General features: G+C 47.2%; 5 protein-coding genes across 8 annotated transcripts; 3 read left to right on the top strand and 2 right to left on the bottom strand.

Moving 5' to 3' along the window:
* The first annotated feature begins 2,081 nt into the window (after nt 1-2,081).
* On the top strand, nt 2,082-9,229 carry LOC112893789 (ribosomal RNA small subunit methyltransferase nep-1-like). Its single transcript, XM_025961282.1, has 7 exons — nt 2,082-2,427; nt 3,225-3,317; nt 4,311-4,455; nt 4,549-4,659; nt 4,736-4,818; nt 4,912-4,969; nt 5,484-9,229. Exons 1-7 carry the CDS (start codon nt 2,134-2,136, stop codon nt 5,561-5,563), a joined length of 864 nt encoding a protein of 287 aa, XP_025817067.1. The 5' UTR covers nt 2,082-2,133; the 3' UTR covers nt 5,564-9,229.
* A 670-nt stretch (nt 9,230-9,899) lies between these two features.
* LOC112891611 lies at nt 9,900-12,969 on the bottom strand. The gene is made up of 8 exons (XM_025958514.1): nt 12,372-12,969; nt 11,766-12,108; nt 11,236-11,307; nt 10,954-11,021; nt 10,712-10,847; nt 10,540-10,620; nt 10,338-10,430; nt 9,900-10,258 (listed from the first exon to the last, which is right to left on the bottom strand). Exons 2-8 carry the CDS (start codon nt 12,024-12,026, stop codon nt 10,163-10,165), a joined length of 807 nt encoding a protein of 268 aa, XP_025814299.1. The 5' UTR covers nt 12,027-12,108; nt 12,372-12,969; the 3' UTR covers nt 9,900-10,162.
* Nucleotides 12,970-14,559: 1,590 nt separating this feature from the next.
* On the top strand, nt 14,560-16,875 carry LOC112895061 (guanine nucleotide-binding protein subunit beta-like protein A). The gene is made up of 2 exons (XM_025962931.1): nt 14,560-15,527; nt 16,494-16,875. The coding sequence occupies exons 1-2, from the start codon at nt 14,637-14,639 to the stop codon at nt 16,605-16,607; spliced, it is 1,005 nt and encodes a 334-aa protein (XP_025818716.1). The 5' UTR covers nt 14,560-14,636; the 3' UTR covers nt 16,608-16,875.
* Nucleotides 16,876-18,383: 1,508 nt separating this feature from the next.
* On the top strand, nt 18,384-24,622 carry LOC112893428. Of its 4 annotated transcripts, none has more exons than XM_025960750.1 (5): nt 18,384-18,972; nt 21,525-22,783; nt 22,859-22,957; nt 23,157-23,218; nt 23,613-24,622. In XM_025960750.1, the coding sequence occupies exons 2-5, from the start codon at nt 21,688-21,690 to the stop codon at nt 24,345-24,347; spliced, it is 1,992 nt and encodes a 663-aa protein (XP_025816535.1). In that variant the 5' UTR covers nt 18,384-18,972; nt 21,525-21,687; the 3' UTR covers nt 24,348-24,622. The 4 variants fall into 4 exon arrangements, with proteins under 4 accessions (XP_025816535.1, XP_025816533.1, XP_025816536.1 ...); XM_025960751.1 differs by having other exon boundaries at nt 18,390-18,972; nt 23,157-23,182; XM_025960748.1 differs by having other exon boundaries at nt 18,387-18,972; nt 21,525-22,957.
* A 591-nt stretch (nt 24,623-25,213) lies between these two features.
* Nucleotides 25,214-26,386, bottom strand: LOC112893858 (acidic endochitinase-like). Its single transcript, XM_025961374.1, has one exon. It carries the CDS (start codon nt 26,288-26,290, stop codon nt 25,388-25,390), a length of 903 nt encoding a protein of 300 aa, XP_025817159.1. The 5' UTR covers nt 26,291-26,386; the 3' UTR covers nt 25,214-25,387.
* Between the last annotated feature and the right edge of the window lie 410 nt (nt 26,387-26,796).

The raw sequence follows: 26,796 nt of genomic DNA, 5'->3' as shown, positions 1-26,796 counted from the left end.
TATAACATCAAGTCTTTGGGTTTTGGAGCGGAAAATTCTACATCGCACTCATTTGATACATATTATAAAATAAAAAGGATAACATATATGCCAATAGTGTTCTTCTCGTAGCCACCGGCCATCTACTCGTCACCTGCACCTCCGTCCGCAGGGTAGAAGTACCCAAAGACGGCCTCCGGCTGCGGATCACCTGCACCAACTTAACGATAGCACCATGAGTATAAAAGATGATACTCGCAAAACTTATCCAATATGGGTACTTGTCTGACCTTAAAGAAAATGCACTTGGTTAGATATTAAGGAAAATATATGGTAACTAATTTTGCATAAAAGCATCTCCATTTGAACAAGTTATAATAAACAAAAGAAATAGCCTATATGATCTCTAATTCATACACCAATATAATTTGCACAAATAATATGATCATGTATAACTTGAGATCAATCTTCTATAAACTTGTTCACGAAACTCTATATTGGAGCGAACCTTAAAGAGCATGCTCAATGACCGAGAGCACGGCTAAGGATAAGTGTTGACTCATACCTCAACATTTCACATATTCATACCTAGCTACGAGCGAATAGTCGAGAGGGATAAGGGCACCGGAACCGCCAATCACACTCCATCGTAACCTGCACCGTATCCACTCAAGGCAACGTGCAACTTATGCTACTTAACTTACCATTCTTATTATTAAGTATGTGGTTTATACACGATTACATATCCGTATTTTCGTACAAACCATATACTTGTGTGTAATGGATATGCTTGTGTGTAACGTGAACCACTATGTATGGATATACTTGTGTGTAATGATATTCAATTTGTTGCACTTGTGAAGTGTGTTTAAATCTTAGGCGTTGCTAATGATACATTTCAAGAACTAGCGGGATTGATTTTTTAATTAAGTTTATCAATAGATGATAACTCGATTAAATGGAATGAATTTGGTCGGATTCGTCGCAGCGGAACTCGGGCTTTCCCGAGACACCAGCATCCGCCATCCGCGAGAGAGCATAGAGACACGTGAGCACGTCATCACCGTGGGCCGTTCCGGTTGCTCCGTGCTGTCCTCACGTGTGGCTGCGGCGAACGACGACGAGGTGGAGGTGGAACTTGGAAGCTCCCGCACCAGCTTTACCATACGCACGTGTAGACGCTGGGTCCTCCAATTCCTCTTCTATTCTATGTTCTACTAAAATTCACCGGTCGAGCTAATCTTCAGCCATGGATCGCCTCCCTTCCAATTGGGTAGCGGTTAAGCATACACCACCGCATCTCCCTTTCCATCCCGCGAGCCCAATTTCTCTTCCACCGGCGCTTTCCCGCTTCCCGTACGCTCCAGGGAGCTCGCGAGCCTCGTCCATGGCCGTGGCCAGCCACGCCCGGTTCCCCACCTCGCCTCCATGAATCGCTCCGCGCAGACCACGGGAAAAGGTAAAGGACATATAACGCATCGCCGGCTCGCCGCGGTGCGTGCACGTGATCATGGCACGAGACACAGACCAGATGGTGCGGGGGATGAACAGCGTCACCATCCGTCAGGTCGAGGCCCGCCACGCCGCGGTGGCAGTCGTAGCACCCGTGCCTGCCGAGGCTCAACATCACGATGAAATCGCACACCATTTTCTTCAAAAAAAAAATCGCACACCATCAAGAAGTCCCTGATCGGAGGTTCTCATATGGCGCCGGCATCCGGCTTTCTATCCCCGGGCTGCTGCCCTCGCTCTTCGCCACGATATCCCCCCGGCCGGCGGCCGCGCAGATGGACACCATGAAACGATCCATGCGTTCGATGCCCACTCTTGCGCCGGACTACGACGTGGGCGTCCCGGGCGGTAGCACCGGGTCCGACGACGACGGCACCGTCGCGGCGTCCGCGCGCGAACGCGCTCCAGCAGCGGCCCCGCCTGGCCACACACCACGCTGGTGAAAAACCAAAGTCTTGTGCTCTTGCGTGTGGGTCCTCCTATTGCTTGCAGACGCTGGGAGCCCTTGGATGCTTCTTGGAGGGTGGATGTGCAGTGTAAAGTCAAGCCGTGACTTGATAAAGCGAAGTCACCCCAGCAGCCGGCGAGAGAGACACCTCGAGCAGTGCGCGGGGGAGGAGGGAGGGGGGGAGAGAGAGAGAGATGGGGCGATCCTACGCGGTGAAGGGGCGCAAGAAGAAGCGCAAACTCCACGAGGCGGCGGCCTCGGACGCCGGACCGCTCGCCGTAGAGGCGGAGGAGCTGCCGCTGCCGGAGGAGGCTGGCGGCGAGGACAAGGGGAAGGATGAAGAGGCGGCGGCGGCGGGAGAGGACGAGGAGGAGCACGCGGCGGTGGAGGGGCTCCCGGTTGTGCCCAGGCCGGTGGACGCGAAGCGGCGGCCCGGCGCCATCTTCGTGCTCGAGAGGGCCTGCCTCGAGGTCGGCAAAGTCGGCAAGGTACAGTGGGTTAGGCTTCAGCAAGAAATTGCTCTGTTTTATAGTGCTGTTCCACACTTCCACAGCGAATTCGTGCTGTCTTTGTTGGGTGATTATGCACTGATCGGGTTCCGTCTTGTGCTTGAATTACGGGATGTAGTCGAGTAATTGGTTTGCTCAAGCAGTTTTAGTGCTTTTATTAGTAGGTAAAGGGGCAGAAGTGAAATGTGCAGGTTGTTGTGAGAAAAAGCACTAGCTTTGACACTTTCGCGGTGGTGTGGAACTGCATGAAAGAAAGCAAGGATGTTAGAATATTAGCGGATTAAGTGTATTCCTTAACCATTTGAGGTGTTGGTTTCTTGACTTTAGGTGTTTGATCATGATTTTTTGCACATGACCAGTTGATCATTTTCTGATGTCCGCAGGGCTTGTATTATAGTAGGCTCATCACTGTCAATTTTTGGGTATAGTTAATGCAATTCTTTCCTCAACAAAAAGATCATTGCTTGGCCATCTTATAGATGCCAATGTTAATTTAAACTTAATCGTCCACTTCACTGTTGAGTTGTAAACTCTGTGTGATTGATTGTTTACATCAATCTAGTAAAAAGCTTATTCAAACTTCCCTGATTTCTTGATTGTGAACAGATCCACAGCTTCTGCTTCATTTGAAACAAAAAGAAAAACCAACCATAATATCTGGATGATTTCTTTCCAAACAACAGATTGTCATACATAGATAGCAATTTTGACAATGCTTTAAACTTATTGTCACACATGGGTAGTAATTTGACAATTTCTTTTACCATCCCGTGCAGACTATGCAAATCTTGAACTCAGATGATCACGCTAATTATTTGAGGAAGCAGAATCGCAATCCCGCTGACTATAGGCCTGATATCATTCATCAGGTAATGTAAATTTCTTGAAAGTACTGGCTGTGGATTAAAGCTGTCCCCTTTATATTTGATCAGGAAGTCCTTGCTTCTGTAAGAAATCATGAGGTGCTCCATTGCTTAGTTGCCTTATCTATTCCATTTTCCATCTGTCATCCCTGCGCCCTGTATTATCTGTTTAGTCTTTTGGGGGAATTACCACAATTTGGAACCTCTTAGCATCTGATTGATTTGTCTGAGTGAGGTATCTTTGTTGTTATGCCCCCCCCCCCCAACAGACGCATGGTTCGTAAGGCGTACCCTACTAGGTGATGAGGCGCTCGCTGGGGAAGGAGGAAAGTGGGGGGCAGATAAGAAAGTAAGAACAAGGAGGTGAACCAGCGGGCGGCACGGCTCTCTTTCCTCCTTTTCCACCCTTGCCAGCTCCGGCGCCATGGCTGGCGCAGCTCTGCCCACTGCTTCCAGCACAATTGGTGGTGCAGATATGCCCCCACTCAACTGCGATGGTGGCTATCTAGAAGGGGACGGTGATGGGGTTCCATTTGAGTAGGGGGAAGGGGGCAATTCATGGCTGGCAGAGGGGCTTGGGGGCAGCATGCTTGTTGGCTCGTCATTTCTCATGCAGGATGGTAGCAGCGGTGCAGAAGGAAACCCAAGAGGATACATATGTGAGGTGGTACTGTTGGCTTGGTTTGGGCTTTAGCTGGCTAGTGGGCTCATTAATCGTTGTGGTTATGTCCCATTGATAGGTTTATTTTTCTTTTCTTCTCTAATTTATCCATGATTATGGCATCCGCCATGCCTGCCTTACCAGTTACCGCCTCGCCTTAAGTGCCTAGGCGATAAGAGGGTGGTGGGTCACCACGGCTCCCCTTAACGCTTTAAGAACCATGCGCACACAAAAAAAAAGGGGGAAAGGAGTGATCTGGTTAGGGTCGGAATGTCTTTGATTGGACCTGCCCAAAAATCATTCCCCACCTTGAATTTACTCCCAAAAATATTTTGCAGGCTCTACTGGCGATATTTGACAGCCCTTTAACAAAAGCTGGAAGGTTACAGGCTGTTTATGTGAGGACTGAAAAGGGAGTACTGTTTGAAATCAAACCTCATGTCCGCATGCCACGAACGTTTAAACGCTTTTGTGGTTTAATGTGTAAGATGCTTATAAACTTGTCTACCTTGTGTACCTTCTTTATTTGTTTCATTTCCGTAGTGCTGATGTGCGGGTAACTATTTAATATTGCAGCACAATTGTTGCAAAAGCTGAGCATTACAGCAGTTGGGAAGCGTGAGAAGCTTCTTAATGTTGTTAAAAATCCTGTTACCCGCTATCTACCTGTTGGTGCACCGAAAATTGGTGAGAGTTTATATTGTTTATTAAAACATGTTTCCTTATAAGGTGTATATGCTAATTGATGTTTTTTTATACTTAGGTCTTTCATTTAGCGCTGAGAAGTCTGTCAACTTGTTTGACTATGTTGCCAAATCCAGTGATGATGAACCCCTTGTGTTTGTGGTGAGTAAAAAGCTGTGATATTGATATTAAGCTGAACTGTTTTGATCCCCTAATCTTTGTGCCTAATCCCATGCTGTTTGCATATTGTTCCAGGTTGGTGCCATGGCCCATGGAAAGATCGACAAGGAATACACAGATGATTACATCCAAAGTAAGTAGTGATCTCCTGAAACAATAAAACTATTTGATGCTGAGAAGTAAGATCAACTCAGTGGTCAGGGTGATATTCTATATTTGTTAATTAGTTCTACACTTGCCGCATGCACATGTGCAGGATTATTTGTTAATTATTAGTTCGTACAGCCGTGTATTTCACTGTTTGGATGTTTTTTTCAAAAACTTTCTAATTCGAGGAATTTTCTTAGAAAGTTTCAACTCAGCAGCAACTGCCTTAACTTAGTAGCAACTTGGAATTATAGCCAGTTTGATTTAAATAATGATTATCCCACTTCTGGCTAGTTTGAGTGAGCCATTTTTGCTGGTTCTATCACCTAGAAACTGGCAAATAAATGTTCACGACTACACACTTCAATCCTGACACTTCTGGCTAGTTTTTTGTTCTTCTTTTGTTGGTGCTGTACATGTAAAAGTAGTGATGTAATGCTTGCATTTTTCTGCATCTGTTTTCCTTTCAACCATATTGACAACTTTCCTTGATGGTGCAGTTTGCAAATACCCTCTCAGTGCTGCCTGTTGTTTAAATCGGATATGCAGCGCCCTGGAGCAGAAGTGGAACATCGGATGAATGTAAATTTTGAAACAAACATCTATGTACGAGATGGCTAGTGCCTAGGAGCATTGTGTTTTTTTTTCCATCCTTCATGTACTGCCTTTTTCTGGGCCATATAGAAACAAGAAATTCACCAAAACAACTGCAGGATCTAAGCAAGAAATGTGAGGAAATTCAAAGCTTGGCAAGAGATGACCTTCCGGCATCAACCAAGTCCTCGCTTTATTTCTGTCACCGAGGAGCGAGGATGAGGAGAGGAGCTAACAGTGCGATGAGAAACCAACTTGCGTTCGTACTTGTGAATTGAGAAGCTGATTCCGCAGCAAGCTTGGTGGCGTCTCAATTCTTTTTTTATCAGTTATTCTATCTCAATTTTGGTACGCACAGAGGTTGGCAGGGTGCGGGGCTTTGATCTGTCGAAGGCGAGGCCTATATTGATTCGCCTTTTACTTGATGGATATGGGCTAAAAGTTGATATGGATGCTCTCTGCGTGTATAAATTGGGGTGGATATAAAGGAGGACCATCTTTGTGGGAACAGACAGGTAGGGGCAGATATGGACAAAGAGGGGAGATATGGACGCTCTATTTTGAGTTCACAATATTTCTCCATGTATAGGTTGAGGTGGATATAAAAAGGACCATCTTTGTGGGGATAAATATGTCATGACCCAATGATGATATCATGATCCAAGAGAAGACCAAGATTGTCAAGCCCATTTGCCGAGTCACAGCCGAAGAGAAGACCAAGACCAAGTCTACATAGCAGCTGCTAGCAGGCCTATCCATCGGGATCGATCATAAAATTAAGAAAAGAAACCAGATAAGCAAAGGGGAATGGAAGAACATCTTCCTCCTCAAGATCGAGATCATCTGTATTCCTTGTAATCTTGCTCACGTCCCGATTTGATCTCATCGGCTTCTACGAGCTGTTACAGTGGTATCAGATTCGGCGATTCTAGGCGGGTGTTGGTTCCATCATCTTTGGCGGCGTGTGGCGGCGGTAGACTCCGGCGTTTCTGGTGGCGAGAGGTGGCGGCAGACCGACTTCCTGTAGGCGGCGATTGGTTTGTGCAGTGGCAGTAAAATCCACTTCATCCCGTCGATCGATTTGGTTTGCGGCGTAGTGCTCTCGCATCCAGCGACCTGAGCGACCTGTTGTCCTGCCAGATCGAGTTGGGCTGTCGTGGTGGCTTGACGGCGGGGGATTGGAGTTCTCTGTTGCGGCGCAGGCGGCGACAGACTGGAATCTTCTGATTGGAGGCGCAGGCCACGGTAGACTCGGGTTTTCTGATGCTGGAAGTGATGCCGGCAGCGACTACGCAGGTGGCGGCGCGGCGTACTCTCTCTCAGATGGCGATGGCGAGGGATGGATTCTCTCCTGTGCTTAGCAGCTGGGGCGTGGCCACGGAAGCACCAGCTCTTCCAACGAAGTTTGGGCAGAGGATATTAAGCGTATTGTCTCATTCAGCTAGGGAGGTGCCCACCAACTGTTCAATGGAGGAGCCCAACCATGGTCGTGAAAAGAATCCAGGTGGAAACTGTAGTAGCCTTCCAAAGCTTCAGTTCCCAATATTCAAAGGTGACCAGCCGCAAACTTGGAAGGCTAATTGTCTCACTTACTTCCATGTTTACAATATCAAAGAATGCATGTGGGTGATTGCGGCGGCAATGCATATGGAGGGCAAGGCAAAGCACTGGTTGCAAGAGTACAAGATGCAACACGAGTTGGGGTCCTGGAACCAGTTCATCGATGCTGTGCAAGAGAAATTTGGCAAATATGACTGTTGCCAACCAATGATCGAACTATCTGAATTGAGGCAATGAGGAGAAGTGAAGGAAGGCACATTAGCACAAGCTGAGCAGATCAGGTCCAAAACTCAAGCGAATGTTGCAGATATGGTCCGGGATAAGGAAGTGCAAGACATGCTCGAGCAGCACGATTTACTGAAACAGCTAGCTCTAGGCGGGAGTAACTTTGTTTGTGAGGATATGGTGTCTGAAGAAGAAAAGCAAGTGCCTATACAAGATTCTGTGGTGTGGGATTGTGCTGAGCAAGAGGAACTTGAGGAACTGCCTTGTATTGATGTTGTTTGAGATGAGGATGTCAGATGTTAACACCCATGAAAGCTTATTGCAGAAATTAGTCATGGGGACAGAGGACTTGACTGATGAGAAGGTAAAGCTTAGTGTCAAGATTGTTGATGTAGGCCAAGTGTTTGAGGAAATGTCTGACAAGGTTGCAATGTGGGATGACGAGAGGCCATTCTGCCTAAACGCGCAAGATGGATTATTGCAGCAGCTAGCCCTTGGTGGGGAGTGCATGGATGACCAAAATACAAAGCTAATTGTTATGCGGGATGTTGATGAGATGCTTGAGCTCAAGGTGGTTGATGGTGACAAATCCAATGGGAACTTGCGGCTGGGAGAATATGGAGCTGGTTTTGGTATGATAGTGCTCTCTACAGGATCAAGGTGTGGTGCTGATGACTTCTCTCTACAATGTCTTAATCAGTACGGCAAGGATAATTTATTCCTTGTTCTTTATGAAGCATGTGTTGGCTAGGAGATGAATTGTTGACCATCAGAACTTGGTAATCTTTGATGAGAGGCAAGAAAAAGGTGGTGCTCAATATGTGATAGCTGAAATGCCACCATGGAGGCGAAATGCTTTCAGCCCAGAAAACCCTGATATGGAAGTTGCTCATTTGGTTTTTGACAAAATTACTTCATGCAGAAGAAATGATTTCAGCCCCGGGGAATGTGAGCTGCAACATGAAGTGAAGCTAGATATGCTTAGAGGGCAGAAGTTGCACGACCTCATTTGTTTGGCCAAACATGATCTGTACATTGCATGTGCGGATTACCATAAGGTTCTGTTACTCCTTGCTTGCAATGGTTCTTTGGCTGATCCAATTTGGAGAGTATCCTACGGGAGTGATATGATCATGGGCATGGCACTGACAATTGGTGATCGTGCTCAGGATTTCTATGACATTCTATCATGGGACCCGGAGATTCGCAAACTTGAAAATTACAATATTTTCCAGAAATTGATTGTTATCAATGTGGTGTCTTCATCGATAGTGGTGGCTGCTATATACTTCCAATTAAGATGTTCTATTGGAATGAGACACCGTGAACTAGTACATAAACTAGCTTCTTCCATTCGAAGGTAGTGGGATCCAGGTATTATGCAACTTGATATCATGCAATGGATGGGGTGCGGATGCGAGTGCTGCAATGGGAGTTATTTTTGGACCAGATGCTATGCTGTCGGGTTCAAGCAATTCCTGAATACGACAGCTTGGGGACAAGCTGTGTTTCGCGGCGGCGGTAATGTCATGACCCAATGATGATATCATGATCCAAGAGAAGCTCAAAATTGTCAAGCCCATTTGCCGAGTCACAGCCCAAGACCAAGTCTACATAGCAGCTGCTAGCAGGCCTATCCATCGGGATCGATCATAAAATTAAGAAAAGAAACCAGATAAGCAAAGGGGAACGGAAGAACATCTTCCTCCTCAAGATCGAGATCATCTGTATTCCTTGTAATCTTGCTCACGTCCCGATTTGATCTCATCGGCTTCTACGAGCTGTTACAAAATAGTCGCCCTGACCTTGTCCAGATTTCTGAACACCAGCATTATAGAAATGCAAACCAAATTCAGGCTTGCTCCAACGCAACCACGTAAGATGGGAGCAACTTTAGCCAAAAAACGAAAGCCGCATCTTCATTCGTCAAGACTATTTACAACATTGGTCAGGAGTAATTTATCAAAATGCAACCGGTTCCCTTCCTTTGCTTCAGTTCAAAGAAAAGGGTATAAGAATTGGTGCTTATCATCTGATTGAAGATAATAATTAGGTTAATTATACTATCCGAACAATTTACTTTGTCCGCTTGACCCACTAGCCACTATACAAAATTTGACTAGTTTTACCCCCAAACCATTTAAACTGAGACCCAAACAAAATTTCTCCTTTTCTGATTCTCCATGTGTAAGCTGAGTTTTAAGTTCAAAAGTTATGGAGTGATTGATGACGTTAAAATAAACATTTGAAAATAAATTGAAGAACTTTTCATGAATTTTCGTAGCTTGATGGTTAAACAAATATCAGATGCTTCCACTGCAACCTATGGAAATGATCATGAAAACATCCGATATATATTTGTAACATAGAGTACAAAGGGATATATCACTGTACAAATTTTGAACTTAAAAAAGAAAACATGTATCATAATAAAAAGAAAAGATAATTTTCATAGGGGTTAACGAGTTAGGTCAGTCAAAATTTGTGTGGGTGGGTAAATGGATAAAGCAAATAGTTGGACAACAGGACAAGCCAACTTTGTCATGAATGCATGTACATTTTTTACTCAATCTTCCTACATTGTTTCACATTACAGGCACCAGCCAACTTCATCTTCGTGACTTGTGAAGTTGAGTGGCTGTATCATAGAATCCTTTTGTACACAGATACTACTATTAACCATCGCACAGTCAATCGCAATGATTTTGTATCTTCCGAATCCTATAGTGATAAGCCTGAAGCTCAAACTTTTCTCAGATATTTACAGAGCCTGCCTGACTATGAATCGCCGTGCAGCTTCCTACCGGATGTTGATGATATGCTGTTGCTGTTGAGGTGGCATTGGCTGCAAACCCCCTGCTCCACGAGGTTCTGAAACCGGCGTCTCGTGCACAGCCTGCATTCTCATGAAATTTCACATTGTTAGTAAAGCTGGAATCCGAATGCAAATTAAAATGCGCCTGAATTCCACAGACCTGCTGCTGATTGCACCGATGAAGCAATGTGGTAACTGATATCAAGCTGATGTAGACAGGTATGACAATTCCAGCCGTTCTGAACATCAGCAGCTGTACCACCAGGCACCAGAGTGATTTGCACAGTTTCAGGTGTTCAGTGTGCATATAAATTGGGACTAGGAAGATAGTGGGACTCATATATCAGATTTCAGTGCCTTACAGTGATTAGCTCCATTGAGCACACTTCATGGCTACGGAGTATAAGCAAGATGACGTCACGGAGCACCAACAAAGTCATCAACTGCAGGCGTGTTAAAAAAAACATGTGCGTCAGTTGGCTGCAGGATGAAGACTCGTGTCAAAGTAGAAATTTTGTGCTTTGTGACACTTACTGCAATGGCAAATACTCGGCAATACATGACGCCTTTCGTGTTGGAACTTTGAGAATAAGAGCTTGATGCGCTATCAGCTTGATCCGAGGTGTGACCGTAACTAGCACCGTGATTTTCTCGTCTTTCTACAGCTCCCCTATAATGAGGTTAACTTTAGTTATTAGGTGACCTTTTCTTGTGTGATCAGATTTCCAATCTAAAAAGATGTCCATTTTATCATGTAGAGGGGCATCGAGTGGCACCTGAAATTTATTAGGTGCCTTCCATTCCGAAGCAACTTCAAAGGAGCAGTGTAGTTTGGTGTCAATTGCTGTGGCATCAAGAGCAGAAACAAACAGATCAGCCAACAGTCATGTCCTGTCATTCAGCACCGTAGACTGAAATCGACACCTTCCGCTTAAGTGAAAAGAAAACCTGAATTGCTATTATGAAAAGAAAACGCTAACATATATCCAGCTGCTTCTTTTTCATGTAGTTCTGTTGAGAATGGTTAGTTATGATAAGGAAGTTTGGGAAAGAGTAACCTGCAAGCATATCTCACATATGGTGTCTCCCTTCTCGTTACACCACCGCTGGACGCATCTGTGGTGAGCGTACTGCAGCCAGCAACAAACTAATTCAGGTAAGACTCCCGCTCTTCAGGGGGCAGCACAAAGATCTGGTGCACATGCATGATGATGGAAAATAATTGTGGGGGGGGGGGGGGGCGGGGTGATGAAACAGGAGGGGGGAATAGTGGGTTGAATGGGCATGGAGCTATGAATTTCAAACAGTAACTGAATATGTTGGCTGGTTATTCTTTTCAGCATCAATCAAGGCTAGTTTCTTTGTATTTTCTTTTTTCTTTCAAGCGGTCGTTTCAACAGCATCTTATACACACTAAATTTAAATCATGAAGAATGTCATTTAAAAAACATGAAAAATGTAAATATCATCTGATTTGCAATTGCACTTTTTTTTGAAAACGTATCGCACTTCAATGCAGACTTCATAGGATAGCCGAGGATCAAACTGGAACACCGGCGGAAAGAGAAGCGGAGGAAATTAAGCTTGCCTTCAAGCTGCCCTTGCAGGAGCAGGGGGTCTCCATGTAGGCCTCGTCACCTTCCTCTTGGCAGATTCTGCACTCCACCATGACACCACTCTTGGCCTTGCCCACGCCCAGCTGAACATCTTCAGAAACGACAGAGGGATCGGCCCGGTCGTCGCCGGCCGTCGTGGAAGGCTCGGCGTCGGCGAGCGACTCGTGAATGGCGGACCGGAGCGTCGACTCCGTCAGCAGCCGGCCCGTCATCAGCGCGAAGTGATCCGCCATCCTCGAGCTGCTTCCGGGGACGCCGGAGACCGAATCAACGCAAAGCCGTGGTCGGCATGCGGCGGCGGCGATCGCTTGGACGCTGCAGAAACAGAGTTTCTTCAGAGTTCAGAACAAGCACCCTCAAACACATATCTGAACCCGGCGATAACGCGCTGCTCGCCAATCACCATCTCCAGATACGATTCAGGGGAAAAATTGTGCTATTATCTACGAGCACGGGAGCACAAGCATGGCACGAGACAACTGAAAAGAGTCTCCTTTTGACCGTCTTTTTCGCTGAACCCTCTCGCTCATGGTAGAAAGGGAGAACAAAGAGGCATGGAGGCGGTGTAAAAAGGCTACCTGGGTCCTGGACAAAGGGGGGCGGAACGGAAGCCAGCCGACTCGCCGAGGCAGAGAGAAAAAGGCGCGAGCTTTTCACGGCACGAGGCGCGTTATACTAGCGCGCGTCGCGTATGCCCCTGGCCGCCGCACAGATCCTGCTGGCTTTCTCCGCGGACAGGGGAGGAAGAAGGAAAGGCAAGGATGCGATGCAAAGGCCACGGCGAGGGCAAGGGAGCAGGAGCCGGGAGGAAGCAAGCAAGGGAGCAGCTGAGCTGAGCCGGAGCAGAGGCAACGCCGCAACGGCGACGAGACGACAAGGCAAGGCGAGGAGGCGGCTTGCGAGGCCGGACTAGGATAGCTGAATTCCCAAACACCCAGGGTGATCTGGGGAGAGAAGCAAGCAAGCGGACAAGGTGGCGGCATCCTACTGGTCCCGCTCGGCAGTCGGCCCTTCCTTGCTCCCGGAAACAATCTTGATTCCGACGCTGCCTCACGATTCGCGCCAAGGAATCACGGAGGCCCCTCCGATGACCGGTAATAACAGATTGATGGATGGGGACAGCGGTGTCCCTCGTCAGATTCGACGGGTTAGTGTCTAGAACAATGGAGATGCGCAGTCAAAGACGCAAGTGAAAATCCATGAGCATGAACCAGACACTTGTGAAACGGAGAGGCACTTGTTCATCTGTTGGATCAAGGCTCCATAACGTACGTGGCAGTTGACACAACTACTCGACTCGACTCTGATGTATGGACTCAATAGCCAACTCTCCTCTTCTGTTTCCTCGGAATCAAGAACAGAATCGAAGATTGTTCGGGAAGAAAAAGAACAGAATCGAAGTGGCAGCTGTAGTAGTGTCTTTTGAGAAAAATATGCTATCCCGAATTGGGAAGAAGACTGATTTTGGAATTCAAATCGGTAGAGTTTGAGCGGTGGACATGGACGCATCCGCACCTTCTTTCCCTTCCACCAGGGCACCAATCTAACTCTGGCACAGCAATTCACTTCGCATGGCACTCGATCGTGACTCCGTCCCGGAGCTAACCTCCTATTCGGATTCGATTTCCAGCGATGGTGACAACACCATCGGCACTTCGACGGAACGGAGAAGGTGACAGCTGGAGGGGTGGGTTAGAGCTCCATTGCTGTACTGCGCCGCCTGATGCTTCGCTTCCAGCCAGCCATCATCACTCATCGCCGTCACTGCACACCTCTGCATCCCCTGACGTGGACGGGAGGATGGGGTACGTGGGTGGCCTGGCCTCCTCCATCCATGGACCGTGGCCGTGGTGATCTACCAAGCACGATCGACACGTGTGCGCCCCTCTTCCTGGCCCGAAACCATTGTCACCGCAGCAGCACGATTCTACGCAGATGTTGATCGGCCGCGGAGGGATCAACAGAGCTCTTTCCCTGCCATCGTACTGTATCGCTGATAAATCGCTGAACTTTCTCCGGTTGAAGGTGATGGGTTTGGTTCTTCAGTTACTCTGCTTTGCTGAGTCATTAGGGTTAGGTGTCTAGGTGTTACCATGAACTGCTCAACGGATCACGAGAGATAACACATGCACGAAAACAAGTTGATGTTCAGAATGATCTTGAAAGTTTATTGGTGTTTTTGGTTCCCAGAAAGTTGGAATTTTTGGTTCCCAGAAAGTTGGAATTGCGCGGTGCTAATCTTGAAGTTGGGTTCTAGTTGACTAATGACATTGTTCTTTGCTTGGTTGCTAGCCTGCTAGGCGATATGCTTGATCCATGTGCTCTTGTGGTTAATGAGCAGAGTTCAGGTGCCACTAACATGTTTGGTTTATCACATATTTTTTGAATTTAATGAATCTTTTTGTTTTAAAGGAGCGCTTGTCTTGAACATCTCACAAAGATAACGCTGTTTATGGTTTACTTGAATGTACAGGAGTTTCATTTGCTTGTGCATTGCCTTTTCTCCTTGGCAGGAAATTTCTTTTGAAGAAAGTTTCTTGAGACAAGATTTTTTTTTTGAAACGGGTGTATGAGCTGTAGGCTCATATCTCAAAAGTTTTTCCGGGATTTAACAAGGCCCATATAATGGCAGCCCAATGGGAAATCAGCCCCGTTCCTCGCATTCAACGGCTCAGTGATCTCTCCCTGAACTAACTTCACAGCCCATCTAGTTCTAAACCCTAACGCCCAGGCCGCCCGAGTATAAAAACCACGCCTCCATCCCAGCCCGTCTTCCTTACCATCCCCCAGCCGCCGCCGCCTCGCATTCGCAGCCCCTGCAAACCCTAACCCTCCTCACCACCATGGCCGGGGCGCAGGAGACCCTGGTGCTCGCCGGCGTGATGCGCGGCCACAACGACGTCGTGACGGCGATCGCCACGCCCATCGACAACTCCCCCTTCATCGTCTCATCCTCCCGCGACAAGTCGTTGCTGGTCTGGGACCTCTCCAACCCCGTCCAGGCCGCCGGGGACGGCACTACCACCGCCGACTACGGCGTGCCATTCCGCCGCCTCACCGGCCACTCCCACTTCGTCCAAGACGTCGTCCTCAGCTCCGACGGTCAGTTCGCGCTCTCGGGATCCTGGGATGGAGAGCTCCGCCTCTGGGACCTCTCCACCGGCCTCACCACCCGCCGCTTCGTCGGCCACGAGAAGGATGTCCTCTCCGTCGCCTTCTCCGTCGACAACCGCCAGATCGTGTCCGCTGCCCGCGACCGCACCATCAAGCTGTGGAACACACTCGGCGAGTGCAAGTACACCATTGGTGGCGACCACGGCGCCAGCGAGGGCCACACCGGCTGGGTCTCGTGCGTCCGCTTCTCGCCCAACACCTTCCAGCCAACGATCGTCTCCGGCTCCTGGGACCGCAGCGTCAAGGTCTGGAACCTCACCAACTGCAAGCTCCGCTGCACTCTCCAAGGTCACGGCGGGTACGTCAACGCTGTCGCTGTGAGTCCCGATGGTTCTCTGTGCGCCTCCGGAGGGAAAGACCATGTTACCCTGCTGTGGGACTTGACTGAGGGCAAGAGGCTGTACGCACTGGACGCGGGCTCCATCATCAACTCGCTCTGCTTCTCGCCCAACCGCTACTGGCTCTGCGCAGCCACACAGGACTCCATCAAGATCTGGGATCTTGAATCGAAGCACGTTGTGCAGGACCTGAGGCCCGAGGTCCCTGCCGGCAAGAACCAGGTTAGTTTCCCACATCAATTGCATTTCTGATGTTGCTACTTATCACTGTAGTTGTAAACCACGTTGATATGTCTTTCTTTATTCATGTGTCATTGACTGATTTCTGATTATTCATAAGATTATGGATTCGAGATGCTTAGTTCATGTATCATTGGCAATTTAGTCGTATAGGTCTGTTATGCTGTAATGATGTATTCATCTGCACTATGGTGATGATATGTATGTTTATATGAAGAATTACTTGTGTTTGGAATGCTTATTATATCGTCCTACTTTCCAAACTTTAGTTTGTAAGTCAGTAGTTAGATGTTTTCTGTACTGATTGAACCATACCACAATTTGAAGGTTTGGTCGTGTCATGACATTCATGTGTAAATTTAGTTTGTTTGGTTGAAGATGATACTCACATTTGGTTTATTAGAACACAACCTGTTACATGCATCTACTATTGTAGTTTGTAGTATCTTCCTGCTGGTCAAACTGTAAAATTTAAATGTTGATTTGCAATGTATGCTGCTAAGCCACCTATCTCTTAATTGGTATATTATACTATGCTATCAAATTGCTTGTACTGTCCATATAGAAACAGTATAATCTTGCCATGTCCTTGTTGATTCCTTTTGTTTCTGTGTCTTATTTGTCATGTATAAAAGAAGGGGTTTTGATTTGTGAATAAACTCACTAGTTTAAAATTATTGGTAAGCACTGAAAAGTTCCCTGTTATATTCTTGGTCTGCATAAATAGCTTATATTTTCCTTGTACCATGCTCTTTTCACTGCTATTTACCTTTGCGCTGTTTGCACCATTTTTTTACCGTTTCTTATCAGTCTAAAATATGTGGTGTTATAGCGTGGCAGAAATATATGTGCTCTGTTGGAACATATCTCATGCTCTATGTAATAAAAGCCACTTTCGTGAAGTATTCTTGTCTGATTGGAATCTTATCAATTATTACTGTCATGCAGATTCTGTACTGCACAAGCTTGAGCTGGAGCGCTGATGGAAGCACCCTCTACGCTGGTTACACTGATGGAACCATCCGGATCTTTAAGATCTCTGGATTCAGCTACTCGGTCTAAATCATTAATCTGTTTTGATAGTCTTGTCCTGGGGAATGGCTGTGGTTTCTTAGTTTTTCTTTTTGACTTTTTGAAGGCATAATATCTGCCCAAGTACCTCTGCTTAATTTACCCTTTATGTCAGTAGCTTCAGTCATGAGATCATGGATACTGCGGAATAGGATCTGTTTTGCACCATGTTTTGGTTTGTCTCAATTTTACTGAATCTTGTAAGATGGTGGTCAGGGTTCATTCAATTGGTGATACAACCGCGTTCATGATTTTGGTCGCTTGTTTTTATGTGAAATTCTTTGAATTCGTATAGCCTTCATCTGTTGCTGCGATCATGACTATTCTGTTGGGTAGGCAATATGAATACGCCTGAATGGATTTTCCGTCCTCCCGAACGGCTATTCTTCTCCTATAGAGTTCGCTGAAGCTGTCATCCGTGGGGGCAAGTCACCTTTTCTTAACTGAAGTTGGCCAATCACGGGCTCCCAACGGGCTTGCAAGTTGGTAGGATGGAGTCGTATGTACAATGATGTAGGAGCAACAAAATCCCAGAATCTGTTTGGATGAGCTAGCTAAAGTTAGTACTTATACTGCATGCTGAATTTTCTAAATTTTTTAAATCTTGATTTAAATTTAGCCCACTTTATTAGCATTCTGTTTGGAGTTTTATTTGGAGGAGACCGTGCTAAAGTCTAGTACTTTAATACTTTTGCATGTTAGTGTTTGGATCCAAACATACTCTAAAATCCGTATCCGAGAAAAATTGCAATCTCAAATTCAACTTGCGAGGAAGATGGGGAGAGATAATATTTTCTTATGGATTAATACTAGTTTCTAAATTCTCGAGGTGCCCGCAAGAGGTCTGCTACCAAACAGAGCCATGGTGACGTGGCTGCACCCTGCAGGTGCATTGAATCCAAGCCGAGTCACGCGAAAAAGTGGCAAGCGGATCCCTGAGATATTTCCTGCTGACTCGTTGACTGCTCGGACCGTGCGTCCGACGCGCGTTTCATATAAGTATTACATCTCAGCAACGTTATTGTTCTGTTTTCTCCCAATTAACTCCAGCCATTTGCCCACTGCATCCCTCTCGCCGGCATCTCTATATAGGTGTGCAGCAAACCACCATAGGCCTCTCGCGTCCGGTTTCAGCTGTGCCCCACCGCATAGCTGCGCCACCGTTCATCTCGCTGCGGCGCGCTCGGCTCCTTTCTAAGATCCGATGTGTTGTAACCATGATGTAAGAAAAGGTAGCAATGCTCAATGGCTGGGGTCCTAATGCCGATGGAGGCGGAGATCTCCCTGGTTCTCACCTCCCCACCGTTTGTTGCATCAAGTGATTTTTGATGTTATGATAATTTGCTTTTTAATATTTTAGCATGTGAATTTGGATGCTGCTTTAGCTCTTTTTATTTTTCAAGCGGCAAGTGATTTTTAGATGTTGGGATTGCCTCTTCACCGTGCAGCTGGTGAGTTTGGGTGGTGATATTTTCTTTAAATGTTGCAGCAAGTAAGTCTACATGTGGGGATTACTTGCAACCAACCAATTTAGATGTTGTATTGATGCAGAACAAATAAGTTGTGTTAGAATTTTTTTATGAAATGTTGTATGAAACAATTGTATATGTTGAAGTAGCATTTTTTTTCCATGTATTTAGCGCTCTTGATGTTACATGCAACATTAGCTGCATGTTGCGGCGTTTTTTTTTTCCTCGACCGTCCAACGCACGCTAGCAGCTCCGAAGAAAGTCTCCGTCGGGCGTCGGTAATCATCTCCATCCCCCATCGCTTGGCTGAGACTCGGCGACGTCACCCAACCCCGCTGCTCCGACGTTCCCTACGCGCCGCCTTGTCCGCCGCTAATGGCGGCCTTTAGCCCCATAGGCCACCCACGCGACGCCGCGGCAGCTGACTCGACGGCCGACGCTGCAGCATATACGCCACAGCTCACTGTCCGCTGCGCCTTCCCCGCGCGCGCGCGTGCCAGGATTGGCTCATTTTCGTTGGCCGGGGAAGAGGGGATTCCCCGTGACGGTGGCCGTGCGGAAATTCGCTCCGCCCCCGTGCGGCGCCTTCTGCCCACACGTTCTTTTTTTGATTCCCGGGGATGCGGAGGCCGCCGTCGGGATCGCGACGGGGATGTTGCCGGGCGGCAAAGCAGTGGGGCTGCTCGGCACTTGATCCATTCCTTCCTGGCAGTGGTGGCGCAAGTGGCCGGCAGGACAGGTGCCCGGCGCCCCCGGCGCTGCGTCTAGCTGCTTCTATGGGAGTGGCCGGGTTCTTTTAAGCCTTGGCTGGTTGCTGTTTCTCGCCGCGGAGGCGTTCTGGGCTGATCTTGCTGGCGCCTGGGGAGAAGAAGCCAGCGGTCGCTGAGGTAGTTCAAGTCTCCTCTTCTGCTTTGCTGTGTAGATTTGCTTGTTTTTTGGGCTCTTTTTTTAAAGGAATCGCAGGATTGCCAAGTTCGCTTAGGACGGCACTAGATAGCCTCTTCTTTTGTAAGCACTTCTCCTGCTTCGTATGACAAATGAAGAATTCTCTTCTAGTTCTCTTGGATTGGGGTTTTGGGATTTCGGGTGAGTATTTAAGTGTCTCTTTTGTCAAGTAATTCTTCGGGCAACTATGCACGAATGACGAATCATACAGTATTCTCTTTTTTTTTTCACAACAAGATGCAGCCGTGTACCTTGGATGTAGAAGTTTCACCACTGTCCTTTGTTGATGTTGCACAACACACTCGACAACAAGCCTTGCCTGCAACAAGAACCTCGTAAACGTACGAAGATCATTTTCACAAACCATTTACTCACGATCATGGGGATCCTAGCATCTTAACGCTGTTAGCGACTAATCAACCGGCAGTTAGTGCTAGTCCTAATTTCATGTTCAAGGCTATTACGACAGTCTGCACCCGCTCCTTTGTATTTTGACTAACCGATATAGGAAGAAGTCTACATAACCATCCTGGTTGGGCTACATCACCTCCCGAACTAAAAAATTTATTTAACATTCTTAACTTTTGCGAAACCATTCACTTAACCCCGTTCACTTAACCCCCTCAGCTGGTTTTGCTGTGTGGTTTTATACACATATCGTGCTGAGCTAGATAGAAATGCTGAGATGGACCATCAAGGGACCCGCTTATAAGTGAGATGTTCTTTTCTGCTCTCTTCTTCTTCTCCGATTCCCCTCCCCTCCCAGTCTCCCACCAGTCCTCTTCCGCCGCCGCCGATACGCACCTCCGCCGGCTCGCCGCCCCCTACCCTCCCGCCGGTCCTTTTCCTCCTCTGCCTTGCTGCCACCAACATCCAATGGTGGAACCCCGCCGGTGCTTGCCACCCGACATGCTCCCGCGGCCTGGAGTTGGACCGGCAGCGGGACCCCAACCTGAACACGGAGGACGACCTCGACCCCGCCGCCGCTAGACCTGGAGCACGAGCCTGCTTCGTCGCTGGCGTGGGTGTGGAGGCCCACTCCGCCGCTGCGGTGGCGGCCGTAGACTGCCCTTCCGCCGTTGCGGTGGTGGCCGCGCTGGACCAAGGACGAGGGCACCGGGGAGGATGAGGGGGAGAAGAAGCGGGCGCCGGCGCTTGAGGGGTGTTTAGGTGAGCTCGAGGCTGCCGCCGCCGCGCTCGCCGTTGGGGAGCGCGGGGTGCTGCTCGCGGCGCCGCTTCGGGATGGAGGAGGAGAGCGCGGCGCTGGGGGCCCGCCTCGCGGCGGCACGTGAGGCGCTCGGGCGTGCCGAGGAGGATGAGGGGGAAAAGGAGCGGGCGGCGGCACTCGAGGCACGGCTAGGCGAGCTCGAGGCCGACGCTGCCGCGCTCGCCATCGGGGAGCACGGGGTTCTGCTCGCGGCGCTGCTTCGGGACGCGGAGGAGGAGAGTGCGGCGCTGGCGGGCCTGTCTCGCGGCGGCACGGGAGGCACTCGGGTGCGCCGAGGAGGATGAGGGGGAGAAGGCATTGGAGGGTGGGAGAAGATCGAGAGAGATGGGAGAAGAAGAAGAGAGCAGAGAAGAACATCTCACTTGCAAGTGGGTCCCACGTGTTAGATGGTCCACCTCAGCGTTCCTATCCAGCTCAGCACGTCATGTGTACAAAACCACTCAGCAAAACCAGCTGAGGGGGCTAATTGAATGGGGTTTCGTAAAATTAAGAGTGATAAATATCCGTTTTTTAGTTCAGGGGGTGATGTAGTCCGACCCCAATAGTTTTTTGGGGGGGGGGGGATTAGGTAGACTTCTTCCAACCAACCGATATATAAATTTCTTGTAGTGTGATTCTATAATGAAGCTGCGTACTACTTTGTTGGCAATATTGCCATCAGCTTGTTTTGTTGAACTAAAGCTGATGACTTGTACTTTCTGCAGCTTAGTTTTTGTTTCATCGTTGATACTACATTGTGAATTCATTCAAGCCGGTAATGCCTCAACTATTTTACAACTTCTGATAGTACAACTTGATGTTTGGTTGGGTGTAGGTTTAAATTGTGCAAAGTGCCATTTAAAATTCGATATGAAAAAGATGATAGAATGAATCGGAGAGTGGAGATAGTCTTTGACTTACTATTCGATATGAAAATATTTTGTGATTTTACTATTCACAGAAGGGATAAGCTAAACGAACATGTCGAAGAATCTTTAGAATAAAAGAAGAAAAGAACGTTGAGGTTTCATTTTTCTTCTTCTAATAAGTCTTTTGTTAAAAAACAACTCAAATAGTTAGTAAGGATTTAACTGTAGTAGATATATTGTTGATTTTTTATAGGAAATCGTTTTTGTGAAATTTCTAGCTGCAGTAATCATTACGATTCTTGCAATACTCTCTGCTTTTCACTCTTGGTTGTACCTTTTCACTTGGCATATGTATTACTTCGCATTGTTAGTGAAGTCTTCAATTTGAGCTATATCTCCATTCTTTCCGTTCTGACAGAACATTCAAGCAAATCTATGAAACTGCACTGCACTTGAAAGCTGTAATCATGTCAGATTGACCTGCCAAAATATTTTGGGAGAAAGAGTTTCAAATTCTGTCGAGCGAAAGTGATCTTGGTTTACCTTTTGAGCTCATCAAAGCTAGAGTGTCTGAAAGACTGATGCTTGGAATGAGCAATACAGGTGCATCTGCAGAGAATACACATCAGTTTAGTTCTAAGACGTCGGGCATAACTCATAATGTTTGCCAAGGAGTTGAATGCAAGAATGTTGATCGGGTTGGTACACCTTTTGGAAGTTCCAGGATGCTAAAAAATATGAACTTATATGCTGCTAATACAGTGGTATCAGAAAGATTTTCTTTTCATAAGCTTTCAGATATATCTGTGAATTTTCGCAATGTTTTGAGCTCGGACAATCTGAGTATGGAGTGGAATCACTTCCCCATGTTTGAAATCAACCGGAAGATTGACAGTATACTTAACCCAAGGCGCACTGCATTTGGTACTTCACCTGATAAGTCTTTTGTTCAGCAGAAAGATTTGAAGGTAAACATGTCGACATCTAATGTGATGGCATTTTCATCAAAGGAATATCAGTTCCCTTCACATCGAGTAGCTGATGAGAATAAAAGTAAGTGCAGATCTACAGGTGGCATCCTGTCTCACCAAGATAAACATATTGGTCTCAAGTTTGATCAGGCTGGGAAAAAACTGAAAGGCCATTTATCAATTGAAGAGTCAAACTTTTGCAGCAAGAATGAGACTGATTCATCATGTTCAATGACAGACAAGCTCTGTGCTAGCAATCTTATGAATACAAAGGAAGCACCTTGTTGTTCTAGTGAGAACAATTTCATGTTCTCAGGAAGCAGAAAAGAGAATGAAAATGCTGAAGGTAAACTCCTGGAAATGAAATTAGGAGCATTAGGAGGGTGCCCTAAGCAACAAGATTTTGAGAGGGCAGCAGATCATGGCCTAGTGCTTGGTAGAGAATGTGGGATGCGACAGGTCAATGCTTCTACCACCAGTGAAGGGAGTGATGTGGGAACTAGTGGTCGTGGTATGGTCTTTGGTAATCTATTACAGAGTGAACATGAGAATCTGCATGCACACAGAGTGAATTCTGAAACGAAGTCGACAGAATCCTGCGACCTACCTGGTAAAATTGAAAGCACACTGGCAATGAAGAGCAAAGTTGAAACATTGGCCCTTGGGAAACCGCCAAAGGACATATCGACAGATGGCAAGCAAAAAGGTCCCTGCTTATTTGAAATGCTAACACTACCTTCCAAATCACAGGGTACATATTTCAATGACCCCATATCTTCAGGTAGATCTTGTGGCAACATGGGTACTTGTTCGCTGGGAGCGCAGAAACAGTTCGCAACTAAGACTGATACTTTGTACAGTGGCACGCATCATGCATCAGGTGAGGCTATTATGAGATAATCCATTTTAGAGCATGCTCTTCTGGTACACCTGGATGGAAAAATGCACAACCTATTTACCTTTTTGTTTATGCCGAAAGGTGTGCCTCGTAATACCACTGAGAGAGAAATAGTCTCAACACAAAAGAATAGCTTTACTCACTGTAATTTATTGATATGTTTTTTCTTGCTTCTTTGCAGGCTTTGCTTCAACGTCAACACACAAGGTATTATACCAGCTTGGTGTTTGCAACCATAAAAGTGTTACTGCTCAAACACCATGAATCGCAAAGCTTTATTTAACTTCATGCAAATAGGACACACAACGGCAGGAGCTTTCTTTTCCTTCATGCATATTTTTTAACTTCGTGCAAACCTTTTTTTAGTTTCTGCAACTTTACTAGATCTTGGTGCTATCCTGCGAATATCATGATATTAGATCTAATACAGAAATGCCTGAAATTAAAAAAACGTGCATTATGCAAAACATAACCCAGAGAGTATTCTATAGTAGCTTCGCCTTATTATATGCTTGACACCTTATCGCTCATTCCATATTGGTCTTTGAAGACAGTGATCATAAAAAGCTATTTCATATTGGAAACTTATAATTCTTACCGTTGTTGTGATTGTGAACAGCTTAATTTTTTTCCACAGGACTCTGGCTGTCCAAACACGGCAAAATCTAAGCAGATAGCAACTTCATCTATCAGAGGAGTTTCAAGCTGCAGTGGAGGAAATGAAACTCTCAACGTGAGTGCAGGAAATCACAGGTCTTGTCTGAAAGAGTCGTGCACCAATAAGCAAGAATGGAGCATGCCAAAGACATCAAGCATGAACCTAGATCTAGTTCTTTTTCAGATAAGCAGAATGAGGAATCCAATTTCCAGTGCTCTAATTGAGTCACCAGTATGTTCGGAGCCAAGTGACAGGTGGCTCAAACGTCTGCAAAATGATATCTTGGATCCTCATTTTCCTTGTTCCAAGAGATCAAAAATTGGAGATGGTCCACCACCTGGAGGATCATGTACCATCTTTGGTCAAGAGCTTAATTTCGATACAGGAAAAGCTGACATGATCAACCAGGCGAAGGAGGTCCAGCTAAGGTATGGAAGATTGATTAACCAACAAAATCTAGAAGGCTCTCTTATTTCAGCAAAAAGTCTTAACAGTTGGATAGGAAGATGGTGCCAAGGTGGCACCCCTATTTACCATGGCACTTCAAATGTTGAAAAGCAAACATCAAAGTTTAATATGCCACCTGATGATCTTGGAGGCCAGTTTCCAAGCATTGCTGCAATGGCCATGATGGGGCGAGCAATGAACAAGCTGCGACCGTGTGAACTTCAGAAAAGGGGACCTTCGGTAGTGTGGAAGACACAAGGGCTGTGACATTTGAGAAGTGTGCTTATCCTTTTTCTGTCCACTAGCTGTTGCCTGTCAGCAGATATCTGCAGGTAAAAAAGATGTGTTGTTAAACTAATTATAATGCGTGATTGCCTAGCCTATTCTTTGTCCTAAATCTTTCTCTCTTCTAGTATAGTGTCCCACACTCTCACCAATATATCTATGATGTATTAAATTTTATCAGTTTTCTTCTGTGTTCCATGAAAAACAAGATTGTAACATTAATGGATAAGATAAGCACGCCTTTATCCTTCCTTGAACAATGTTGACGAGCACCAGTGCGACTTATCTGTAACACAATTATTGTTGTGGCACCAGAAAGGTCCTGGATAAAAATAGATCCAAGTTTATCACAATAATTTCTCCGTTCACTTCTAATCTCAGTGCTTCCTCATATTAGTCCCTGTGCCCACATTCTGTGCAACTATATTTCAAAAGAAATTCTGAACGGATATTGCTGAAAATCGCTTAAAGATAACCACATCTTCTTATTTCCGGACTAGGTTATCTTTGATAAGATCACTGCGTTTCTCATGCTCGTCTGTTTTGGCCATCTTACTGAATCTCCTCTGTTGTTGTAAACCTTAGGATCTCATTTTGATGAGCAATACCCATGTTCCACCTTTTTAGTGTTGTATACTTTACCCCTTTATTTCTTAACAACTCTTCCTGCCAATAGTAGTAAATATAGGTCATTTACGATTCTTGCTGGTTATTTTTTTTAACTTTGATCATCGACACATGAAGAATCAGGTATATTGACTTTCATAAATCATTTATGATTTTTTATTATCAATATCATGTTCACAAAAAAAGAAAAGAAAAGAAAGGACAATCCTAGGAGGCCAAAATAATAAAAAGAAAAGCTCCTCGTTGGATCCATTTATTTGTTTATAGAGATTACATGACATGTAGCCGAGCATGATATCATTTGAAGGGGAAAGGGAGACGTAACTGAGCTGAGCATGCTCGTGTCGTTACTAATACTACCAGATTATTAGTAGTTCACTTGGCAAGCGTTCACTTCACACGTTCCCGCGCAGGCTGCTGCTGTAACCCGAGGCGGCGTCTCTGGCGCGGTCCCACAGCATGACCCCGCCGTAGTTGGCCGCGCCTCGCACCGCCGGCAGCACCTGCGACTTGAGCGTGTCCGCGTCGATGTATCCGCCGTTGTCCGCCGCGCTCTCCGCCGCCGGGAGGCCCAGGAAGACGTCCGCTGGCGGCGGCACGCCGGCCGTCCACCGCGCCCACGCGTCCTCCAGGTCGCTCGCGTCGCCCGGCGCGTACTGGCACTTGGCCATCGGGTTGTTGTAGAACTGCACCCACACGTGGCTGAACAGCCCCGTCTTGATCGCCTCGCCGAGGTGCGCGTCCGGGTACGGGCACTGCGGCGCCGCCGTGAGCAGGCACGCGCCGTTGCACCGGGACGACAGGGCCCTGGCCAGCTCGTCGTAGTGGTCGCCGCCGCCCTGCTCGATGTCGAAGTCGACGCCGTCGAGCACCGCGTCGCCGAGCGGGCGGGACGCCGAGGTGCCCCCGAGGAAGTTGTCCCACAGGTAGTCGGCGAGCCCGCGCGCTTCCTCGGCGGAGGTGAGGGAGTAGGTCGGCTTGGCGCCGCCGCCGAGGGAGATGAGCACCTTGACGTCGCTCGCCTGGCACGACCTGATGTCGGAGCTGAAAACGGCGCAGGTCCCCGCGGCGGGGCTGCAGTGGTTGGCGAGGTTCAGGACCGGGGGCTGGCCGCCGCCGTTGCCGAACGCGCTGACGAAGGCGATGTTCACGAAGTTGTACAGCCCGGAGGCGCACGTGTCCGCGAGGGTGCCCTCCTCGCCGCGCTGGCCCCAGTAAACGGCAACCTTGCCGGCGCTGGACACGGCAGCGAAGGCGGCCAAGAAGGACGCGGCGACGAGGAGAGGGTGCTGAGCCATGGATGCTGGGCAGTGTACGTATGACCACACACTTCAGGTATGCGCGTGCCTTTGGCTGCCTGCAGCCTGATGTGTGAAGATGGGATGCGGGGAGTGGCGCGTAATGTAGAAGTTGCCTGGGTGTACGGTTACTGTTGCATCTTGCATGCCTGTTGCTGTGGGCACAGCAGCTTCGCGTGTGATCATGGACGCGGCGCGGCAAACTTGTCCGGTGGAAAACTAGTGTTGACTTGGGATCGACCAAGTCAAGAGTCGTCACGAGGTAGGAGTGGGTGTTGCTCAAAGACTGACCTGTACTACGTACCAATTAGTGAGACACGTGTCCGGTATGGTGTGGATCGGACTTTTGTTTTGTGTAGTCTTGCAAAAACATGCCCCGCATTTTTGACATGTTTAGAAATGAGTCTTTTCAAAGGAATGCAAAATTTACCAAAGGTCATATAGCCTAATGGTTATAAAAATCTCAGTAGCATCTTAGGATTTAACAGCGTTGTGGTTTTAGTGGT

This window comes from Panicum hallii, chromosome 5, assembly GCF_002211085.1.
Source record: "Panicum hallii strain FIL2 chromosome 5, PHallii_v3.1, whole genome shotgun sequence".
Lineage (NCBI taxonomy): Eukaryota > Viridiplantae > Streptophyta > Magnoliopsida > Poales > Poaceae > Panicum > Panicum hallii.
This window is presented reverse-complemented; position numbering and strand designations above follow the sequence as displayed.